Raw genomic sequence first — 11,198 nt, 5'->3', positions numbered from 1 at the left:
AATCACATTAAGCAAACTCTATGTGACGAATTAGATTGTGAAAAAATGGATTTTGCAACTTTTATGAAAAAAAAGATATGAAATGGGTTACATCATCTGGCTTTTGATTTTTATTTTAAAAATTATTTCTTAATTATTTTTAAAAATTAAAATTAAAATATTAAAAAAGCTAATTACACAGGAAATTTTAAGCAATATTGTAATAAAAGAAATATTAGTTAACTCATCAAATGATAAGTGTAATGTACAATTATCAATTAATGGAGAGTAATTTAAATCAAATTATAAGTGTCATATACATTCTTTAAAAGAAGATAGTTTTTTGAATAGATTATCCTTCTGGAAAACTTTTTGAAAGAATTAAACAGTGAGTGTTGAAAGAAATTATGTTTTGAATATTATAGTAGTTTTTTTATAAAAAGAAATATCCCACAGACAGAGAAATAGACATTTAACAAACTCTGACATTGACAATTAAATAAACAGACATAATATTTGTTTACCTACCTAAAAATAATTGAGCTAATTACGACTAGTTTAGTTTGCAAAAGTAAGGTCCTAAAACCTTAACACCGTAAACTCAAATTAATCACGTGATATTAGAGTCAGGTCCATATCCGTTTAGGTTTTTGATCCACTTTACTATATTGGACCTGACCATAAGGGGGGAGGGATGTTAGAGTGGATAAAAAGTCCTATATTGATTGAGATATTGATTGATGATCTCCTTATATGGAGTTGGACAATCCAACTCAAGAACTAACTTTTGGAGTTGAGTTAAAGCCACATGTCATATCTTTACAATTTTTTCGAGATCTAAATTCAAACTATATAAATTTTAATTAATATTTTAAAATATTTTATTTATTATTCAGCAGAATTACAACTTATATTATTTTTGAAATGTCATTACACCGAAAATCAACACAATTTTTTTTTAAAAATATCTAGCTTGAATTCAAAAAAATCAACTTTATTGGTGCAACAACAATAATGTTAAATCCGTATTTAAAAAAAAACAAAAAGGGAACCTATAGAAAAATTACATAAAATCAAGCAATATAGTATAGTACTCTCTAATTCAACAACCTAAGTAAGGCAAATGACAAGAAAGTGACTGGCAAAGCAGCAATAACCAAAGATGGAGCTGAGGCACTTGGTGCTGGTGGTGAAGTGGCCGGAGAATCGGTCGATGGGACGGTGGAGCTGGATGGCGTAGCTGCGGTGGTGGAAGGCGTGGGGGCGGTCGCGTCCGTGCCGGTGACATTGATGGCTAATTTTTGACCTAATGAGCAGTGTCTAGGGAATGTACACATGTAGTAATGTTCACCAGAATTTGTAAGTGTAATTCTGGCTGGACCACTGCTAATTGTGTTTATGGGAGAAGTTGTGTTACATGAGTCATAAGATGCCTTGCTAACCATTGCGACATTGTGTGTCCCATTCACAAAATTGAAAACTACATTTAGAAAAATAAAATGTTAGATCAACAATTATAAATGGAGTAATCATAGAACATAAGAATCTTGTGAGAAAAGATAGCGATGTAATTTCTATAATAAATGTCGATAATAATTGATAACCTGATAAAAAAATCACAAAAGAAAATAGAGTGAAATTATTTTAGGGCTTACCAAGAGTATCTCCAACTTTGAAGGATTTGCCATTAGCCCATCTTTGATAAGAAGTTGGGCCACTAGGAACAGTCCAGCCCATGTTATCTCCAACAATATAAGTTTGGGCTACACTAGCAGGTCCAGGTGCCGTTGCTGGAGCGACCGATGGGGCTGGAGCTGTGGATGGGCTTGCTGAAGGAGACGTCACCGGAGTGGCAGTCGGAGGAGTGGAGGGCCTGGCGGGGGCTGGCTGAGGAGCGGGTGAGCCGGAGCCGGAGACATTGATAGCCAATTTCTGGCCCAAGGTACAATGACTTGGAAATGTACAAAGGTAGTAATGTGATCCAACAGATCTCAATGTAATGTTTGTTGGGCCATTAGTGGAAATTGAAATTGGACTTGAAATATTGCATGAATCAAAAGCTGCCTTTGACACTTCAGCCACACTATGCAATCCAGTTGTAAAGTTAAAAACTGCATTAATTAAAAATCCAAATAAATATATTAGGTAAAACCGCAAAAACGTAACGATTTGATTTTTTCTCTAAATCATGAATTTGCAATGATTTTTAGGTGGTGATTAGGGACTAGTATTATCTTGGTGTTGTTCAACTTTTAACTATATATATAAAAAGTTGAATGGAATGTAGTGTCTGCAGAATATATAGAGCTGTCATATGACAAAATATATACTACTATTAATTGACTAAAAACAATACAAGTGGGAAGGAATCTAAGGGGTAGTAAAAAAAGGAAAAGGTGTATCACCCATTATCCATTAACACTTTATTAGAGTAACTAAACGTAGTTAGAGAAAAGTAATACAAAGTGGAAATTTAATCTAGTTTAAATTATGATGGTGATATAAAAAGTATCTGTGCAATCAGATCATTTATTTGGTCATTGTTTTTTATATTATCACTTATGAGATTATCCAAAAGATAAATACTGGGAAAAAAAATTAAGATGCGAGAATTTGTAATTTTAAGCATAAATCAGGGTAAGGTAACTTATAGGGCAAAAATTTCTTATATTAACATGTATATAACTTAAACTCATTACAGATTTAAGTAAGAGTGGTAACTTAAATAACATCCAAGGAATATAGTAACTAACATGATATCAGCTATTAAAATTCACTAAATAGTATTTCACTTTCCTTATTAGTCAATTTTTAAAAAAAATAGACAATTTTTTTTATATTTAAAAATAATTTAACTTTAAAATGCCTATTTTATTCTTAATGAAATAATTTATAACCACACAAACACATGTGTGGCTTATTTTAATGAAGTTTCAAAAGTATTTCTTTTCCTTTTTTTTTCTTAAAACTACATCAGATAAATTGAGACGAAAATAGTATATACTAACCAAGAGTGTCGCCGGCGGTAAAGGTTTTCCGGGCGGCCCAGGCGGAATAAGCGGTGGCGCCACCATTAGGAACGGTCCAAGCCAGAGCATCACCAACAACATGAGTTTGTTGTGCCATTGAAACATGTTGTAATAAAGCAAATAAAATTGCACCAAAAACAACTAAAGTACTCAACTTTCTTGCCATTGTTGCACTATTATGTTCTTTGAGATCAAAGTCGCCCCTGATTTTATTTTGTGTTTTTTTTGTGTGTGTTTTTCTCTTTGATAGAGTAGAAAAAGAGTTGATGTATTGGGTGGAAATGAGGTTTCTATTTATAGAGGCACAATAAAGAGTTCTCTTTTTCCTTTGCCTTTTCCTTTTTGGATTGGGTAATTAAGTGTGACTTGTTCAAACTTAGGATGGAATTTATTAAAGGGAACATAGTCTGAATAATATTCAAACTTTTAAAATGCACTATTACATAGTTGAGAGGGTAATAGGGCCCGTCCAAAGTTTGGAATTGTAACAGTAAATTTTATTAAAATTCAAATATTTTTTGGACTATTATCCTTTTATTAAACGATGAGAATAATAATATTTTGAATCTCTTTATGAAAATTTTGATTCCTCTATTATACAAGACGATGAGATATAAACATATGAAACGATATCTAGTAAGCTTGTAACTTTAAACTTAAATAAGCATGTTTGGTTCTGTTCAATTTTTTTTTACTCCTTTGGTTCCACCCGGCCCCGTATATTTCATAACTGTTTCATTCGAAAGGCCGCCCCGCATAAGCGTCAAAGATCGATGATGTTGTCGTGATAAGTGTGGGAAGTTAGTTGTCGTGACGATACCTTTCAACATCAAAAATTCTCCTCTTGAGTTTCCGGCTGTTTGCCGAAAAAGACACACAAAACTAGGAGAAGGAAGCAGCATGTTTTACTTTTTGAAAGTTAATTTCGAAGCTAAATTTAATTAGATCAATTCAATATATTAATTCCTATATTCATTTTTAAGTGTCACTGTTTGACTTGGGACACCCATTAAAAAAATAATTATTGATAGAGGTGTTTTACCACATTATTTCTATTAATTGATGTTCAGTATAATTGATGTTCAATATTAAATCTTGAAAAATGATTTGGAGAATAGTATTTATTATTAAGGGTAAAACATGAAAACAAAATATTCTCTTTTCTTGATATATCAAGAGTGAGAAATAAAAAAAATCTATTTTAGGAATAAATGACAAATAAAAGTGAACGGAAGGAGTATATTAAAAATCTAAATATTCAAAAATTATACAATAAGGGGCCGTTTGGTTGCTGGTTAGAGTTATGCAGGTATTAATAATACATGTATTGGTTATGTAGGTATTAGTAATGCAGAGTTTAGTTATGCAGGTATTAGAAATGCAAGGGTTAGTTATGCAGGATTTATTTATGGAAGGTTAAGTTATGTTGAATTTAATAATTTCTTTGGGAGTTGATTTGTTATATTAAAAATTAATAGACATTATATACTTATTAAAAATAAATTATTTTTTGCCATTATATCCTTGAATCACAAGTCTGGATCACAAAATTTCACAAGATCTAGATGTTTGATCATCCATCTCTCAACAGATTTACAAGAGGAAAATCAACATTTTCTTGAGAAGTCCAAAAAATTAAAATTCTCAACTTTAGAATTGATATAGAAACGATGTTTCATGTGCATACGAGAAGCTTCTTCGCATCATTTGAGAACGCCGGCTCTGATGCGTAAAGAAGAACAGTGGCTTTGTTTTATGTGATTTAGGTTTGCTTCTAATTACCCTAAAAAAGGGTAAAATTATCTATTTGTATTTTTATTCATATATAATTTATTTTATTTTCTATCTTGCATAAATTAATACATAGATTGACTCATAACTTATATATGATAAAATTTATGCAGTTTTTTATACATAAATAACTCATTCCTTATCTAGTAACCAAACGGGCTCTAAGTATTACATATTGCAACTTTCTTCATGTCACTTTAATAACAAAATATATTTTAAAATACCAATTATAGTTTACATAGTATAACTTTTGAAAAACGAAATATAATATCTAATATTGGGTTGAAGGAATATTTAACTATGAAGAAGTCTTAATGTGTAAATGTTAAACATAGATTACAATATTAATTTCTAGCAAATCACAGTATTAACATTTGACTTTGACCATCTTTTAACCAATTAGAGTATAACAAATATGAAACATGGGTGAGTATTTTAAATTATTTTTGGTCATGTAGTTGACCTATTAGATGTGAAATGGGCCGTGTGTTCTGGAAATAAATGGACCATAGGCGAAGCCGACTTTAGCCTTTTTGGGCTGCCGCCGTGCCGCGTTACGCCATGGAAGTTCACCCACCCCCTTTGGACTTTATTGCACCAATTATTGACTAGCCTTTTTATTTATTTTTAACTGATTTTTGGATCTTTCCTATTTTTTTTTTTTTTTTTTTTATGATTGTTAAGTATTGTTTCATAATGTATCATGTTGTATTGTATTTTATTATATTATTTTAATGAATATAACACTTAGATAGATTGTATTGTTCTATGTCGTTACATAATATCACGCATCAATAATTTGAATGATAAACGTATAAGAAAATTAGGGTAAGGGTTAGAGCTACAATGAAAATGTAGGGTAAAGGATAAAATAGGATTATTAAATAATAGGTAAAGACAAATTAGAAGAAAATATTAAGGTAACGACGCGATCACACCAAATCGATCGTTACACAAATTTGATCTTTTCGTCGTTACCTAACGATGAATTTAAAAGATACGATAGAATAAAATTTAAGTGAAAATCAAAACAAATATTGTATCTAAACTAACAAATACAATATAATTTTATAATACAATACGTCGGATAATAACCATCCAAACAAGGTGTTAAACTATTTTGGTGATTAATAAATATATTAAAGCATCTATTGACAAAAGGGATTTGCTCAAATGATAAATGATCTCAATCTTCAATTCACCTTTATTAATGATGATGAGTTAAATAATGAATTTATGATTTAAATTACACCATTTACAAATCCAAATATACCATATGTTTTTTTTTTTTTTTTGGGGGGGGGGTCCTATGCATAAATGGAGAGAGATAAAGATACAGAGAAAAATAAGGCATGATCAACATCTTAATTGTGCTGTTTAATGATCAATGAAGTGACTTGAGAATTATTAAATTTTTTATTTATATTTCAATAAAATAAAATTATTAGATAATTTTTTTTATCTATCTAAATTTTAATGGACAAAATTATTTCATACTTATATTGGTGGAGATAATAAGTACCACATAAAATCAAATGCACACTTTCAAATTCTAATGATGCTTGTCAAACTTGCATGTTCAGATAATATACCAAATACACAAACAATAGCTCAAGCATCAGATATGTTATGCTTTCAAAAGATATGGTGGGATAGTTTGATATCTCCATCTTTAATTAGAACTTTTTGATCCATATTTTGAAAACTACTATAGATAATTTGAGACATAAAAATACAAAAGTAACACATTCAATTAAAGTAGATAGCACCAGAAATAGAGTTTTTATTCAAATTCCTACTCAACACGATGCCTTAAGGAGAATTCGAAGCCGGTTGCTAACGAAAGTAGCGCGACAAAGAGCAAAGCGGAGCAGTAATTGTATCCTTTAGGGTGTGTTTGATTTGGAGGAAAGCATTTTTTCAGAGAATGTGTTTCAATTTTCTTATGTTTGGTTGATCAAAATGTTTGGACAATATTTTCTCTAGGAAAATAAGTTCCTTAAATATGAGGAAAATCATGACTTTTCTAATGAAAGTAGGAAAAACATGTTGCATAAGTGACGTTCTAAGTTTATTGTCTCTTCCCCACTCACCCAACCCTCACCTCTTGACCATCCCATCCCCCGCCACCCCAAAACCCCACTCCCCATCCCTACCTCTCTTCATAACGTTTTTCTTAATAACATATAAATGCTCTTGGATAATATTTTTTTACTTACTTACTAAACACTAGAAAATAAGTAAGAGACTCACTTATTTTTCAAGAAAACATTTTCTAGGAAATCATTTTCCTTCATACCAAAGACAATTAAATGACAGAAGGACTAAGTGGTGTTTGAATTGACTTATTTTAAGTGATTTTTGGTTTTTAAACACTTTTTAAATTTTGAAAGTGTTTGACAAACACAAAAATTGTTTTAAGCACTTCTTTTTAGGCTAAAAAAATAAAGAAAAAAGACAAAAATCAAAAGTTAGTTCCATTTGAATTTTTATCTTATTGATATTGAGGGTTCAACTTTCCACCTTGTAATCCACTTTGTCATTTGTCTTTCCCCTACCCTCATTTTTTTTGGTTTAGAATTTGTGTTAAAACAAGTGTGAGAGAATGGGTGGCTCCAAACTAAAAGTCACTTAGAATGTTAGGTTAGGGAGGGTTACCTGCACATAATGCTAATGAAGTTGCTCTATTATATATCAGCAACTTCACTAGCTAACAACCATTCTCTTGCACCTAGCATGTCTTGGTCTAAACTAAAACATTTGTCAGCAGCAACATTAATTAATTTTACAAGAAAAGAAAAAGGGAAAAAAAAACAACAACAAACATTTTTGTATTATTATTATAGCACAACTATCAATATTGTGATATTATTTACACCATGCAGGTATAAAAGTTAAACGTAATTAATATTTCCACTTTGTGTTGCTTTTTGTTAATTATGTTTAGTTTAATAAAGCCTTTTGCTATTTTATTATTACCTAGATTCCTCCCCAACTACTTGTATTTGCTTTTAGTCAATTAGTATATATTTTGTCATATCTAGTGGCAAATACGTACAGAAGTTATAATAGCAATATATTCAGCAGACACCGCTACATTCCATTCAACTTTATGTATATAAGTTAAATAATTTTTAAAAAGAACATTTATCTACTCCAAGATTAAATTATTTGGCTCAAAGGAATGATATGTAAATTAATACTTGTCCAAGTCATTGCAAATTTAAGATTTAGAATCAATGAATTTAAAATAAATATAATTATTATTTTTTTTAAATTGTTACTTTTTTCGGTTTTAACTAATAAATTTATTTGGCCTTTTTTTAAGGAAAAATTACTTGATTGAGTGCTTTTTAAAAATTAATTACTGATTTTAGCGATATTTTTTTTTTTATTACCATTTATAGCAATACATAGTAATATTATGATAAATCTACACTTGTATTAAAAGTGAATTATGCATACAATATAAATGTATTATAAATGTTTTAAAATATATATTATGTTTGTGTAATAAGAAACTGACATAATGTATTATAAGTTTATTAAAATATGTGATAAATGTATTATCCATCTATAAAACTTGTATTATATATGTTTTATAAATAGTTCTCTACAAAATGTATTAAAACTGTATTATAAATGTATTATAAGTGTTCAGTGAATTTTTCTTTTATTGCTATAGATGATAAATATTTTCTTAATATTGTATATATTTATGTAAGTTTCCCTTTTTTTAATGCAGCTTTTAACTTTACCACTGGATTGCATAGTGTGGGTGAAGTGTCAAAAGGAGCTTTTGATTCACGCAATACTTCAAGCCCAATTTCAATTAGGAGAAATTTCACAAATAGCCAATATAATAAACCTAATTAGGCTTATTTGTTATAGTTTGCATATTTATGGATTGTAGCTATAGTTTAAGCCGCCTCATTTGTATAATTCGTGAATTTGTATAATTTGCGGTACGTTTATATAATTGAACTATTTTTGAATAAACTCGAAATAATGAATTTATACAAATACAAAACATTTGAATTTTAAATAGTTATACAAATTATATTATCCAAAATTACATTATACAAAAGTTATACAAATTATATTATACAAATTTCGAATTATACAGACATGCGAATTATACAAACTCGAACCTTAATTAACACTAAATATTTGTGGTGAATTGTAAATTTGCTAAATTATAATTATGTTAATTAATTAACTTCTATATGTTTGTCTATTCGCCTAATTTTTCATTTCAAGGGGAATTCCCTCTAATGGCCCAACAAACATTACATTGAGATCTGTTAGATCACATTACTACCTTTGTACATTACCAAGTCATTGTACCTTGGGCCAGAAATTGGCTATCAATGTCTCCGGCTCCGGCTCACCCGCTCCTCAGCCAGCCCCCGCCAGGCCCTCCACTTCTCCGACTGCCACCCCGGTGACGTCTCCTCCATCAAGCCCATCAACAGCTCCAGCCCCATCCGTGTCGGTCACTCCGGCAACAGCACCTGGGCCTGCTAGTGTAGCCCAAACTTATATTGTTGGAGATAACATGGGCTGGAATGTTCCTAGCGGCCCAACTTCGTATCAAAGATAAGGTAACGGCAAATTCTTCAAGGTGGGAGATACTCTTAGTAAGCGCTAAAATTTAACTCTATTTTCTTTTACGATTATTATTAGGTTATTAATTATTATCGATATTTATCATATAAATTACTTTAATTTCCCTATGATTACTCAATGACATTATTATTTGTATTACTTTAGAAATGTAGTAGTTTTTCGTTGACTAGAGTTTTTATATAACTTATTAATGTATAAATGTCATTTCAAAAAATGAGAAACCAAAATGAGTAGTCACCCTGAATATTCTAATAGATAGATAATATGTTAGAAATATTCATTACACGAATTTCTGATAGAAAGTTCTTCGGAAATTGAGTAATTTTTCTCGCAAGATTCTCATGATCTATGATTGCTTTATTTATAATTGTTGATCTAACATTTTATTTTTAAAATGCAGTTTTCAATTTTATTTTTAACATTTTATTCCAATAGATGCTTCGGTGTATTTATCACAAAAAGACAGTTTAATTGACACAACCCCCCCCCCCCCCCCCAAAAAAAAAAAACACACACACACACACACACTCCTATATCTATAAGAAAAAAAATCCAAAAACTAGTAAAAACACAAGTCAATAATTGGTGCAATAAATTCCAAAGGGTGTGGGTGAGCTTCCATGGTCATTTAACATTTAATGGGTCAACTTCTTGAACTAAAAAACATTTTAAAATACTCAATTAGACAATTATGTTCCATGTTTTGTTTCTTTTGTCACCTAATGATGTCTGATGTTCGCGTTGTATCCTGACTAATCTAAATTTGCGCCGCATAAGGCCTATGTGTTCCATGTTGCTATCCTCTAATGGGTTAATAGTCTGTTTTGTCAAATTTTTAAAATAAATTTATTTTGCAAAGTGAGATCGAAGAGATTGACTATAGTAGATATAAGTAGAGATTTTAAATCAACTTATTTTGAAATGTGCATGTGAGAGGTTGGGTATTATGGATATAAGGAGATATTTAAAAGGAGAAACTATAAAATTAGACATACAGATACACCTAGATACATGTACTTTTGCTATCAAATACACTAAAATAGGTAGGGAGGTGAGCGAGATGGAGAGAGACGAGCGAGATTTATTATGTATCCCAGATATCAGATACGATGTATATGGGATATAAGATACATAGGAGAGTACCGAGTGAGATTTGGGACACATACGAATCCACTTGAATACAGTGTATATAGAACAAATTACACCTAATTTTGACCAGATATATTCCGAGATACATTTATCTGGACATATCTGAACGCACCAAAATCTGACAAGATTCATAATATTGCAAAATAAAGTGTATCTAAGTAACTAGATCCTAAACTAATGGAATTTATGTAAGTTTTCCTATTTAAAATCAACTAATTTTGATTGTGTTGGACCGTTTCAAATATTGTTTGCTTTGGGTCTAGGTTCATATGGCTTTAAAACGCATCACTAAACTGTAAGGTATGCTTACTTATATACCCATCACTTTTCTTGTATTTTGCCTATGTGTGACTTCTTATCCTAAGTTGGGGTATTACATTCATTTTGTCAATTTCCTAATTGTTTTAGCCATTAATAATTGTAACAACTATAATTAACAGTTACATATCTTAATCATTGCAATACTCCTTGAATAATTTTTGCTGGATTTTCTTCTTCAATTGATCTTTGTTGTTTCTGCTTCTAGAATATATAGAATGTTTAAACCAAAACTAAAGCTATGAACGCCCTCTTATTCCAATAAACAATATTTAATATATATTATAAGCTAAGCTTGTAAAC

At 30.2% G+C, this 11,198-nt stretch overlaps 1 protein-coding gene across 1 annotated transcript; it reads right to left on the bottom strand.

Moving 5' to 3' along the window:
• Positions 1-952: 952 nt before the first annotated feature.
• On the bottom strand, positions 953-3,274 carry LOC129891392 (blue copper protein-like). The gene is made up of 3 exons (XM_055966737.1): positions 2,988-3,274; positions 1,635-2,090; positions 953-1,459 (listed from the first exon to the last, which is right to left on the bottom strand). The coding sequence occupies exons 1-3, from the start codon at positions 3,172-3,174 to the stop codon at positions 1,077-1,079; spliced, it is 1,026 nt and encodes a 341-aa protein (XP_055822712.1). The 5' UTR covers positions 3,175-3,274; the 3' UTR covers positions 953-1,076.
• Between the last annotated feature and the right edge of the window lie 7,924 nt (positions 3,275-11,198).

The sequence above is a fragment of the Solanum dulcamara genome, chromosome 6, assembly GCF_947179165.1.
Source record: "Solanum dulcamara chromosome 6, daSolDulc1.2, whole genome shotgun sequence".
In the NCBI taxonomy this organism is placed as follows: domain Eukaryota; kingdom Viridiplantae; phylum Streptophyta; class Magnoliopsida; order Solanales; family Solanaceae; genus Solanum; species Solanum dulcamara.
This window is presented reverse-complemented; position numbering and strand designations above follow the sequence as displayed.

Bases quoted from the DNA above. Each gene is read 5' to 3' on its own strand.
- LOC129891392 (XM_055966737.1), bottom strand. From the start codon at position 3,174: ATGGCAAGAAAGTTGAGTACTTTAGTTGTTTTTGGTGCAATTTTATTT. The intron at 2,091-2,987 runs GTTAGTATATAC...TAATTAATGCAG, and splicing joins TACCGCCGGCGACACTCTTG to TTTTTAACTTTACAACTGGA. The intron at 1,460-1,634 runs GTAAGCCCTAAA...TTCTAAATGTAG, and splicing joins CAAAGTTGGAGATACTCTTG to TTTTCAATTTTGTGAATGGG.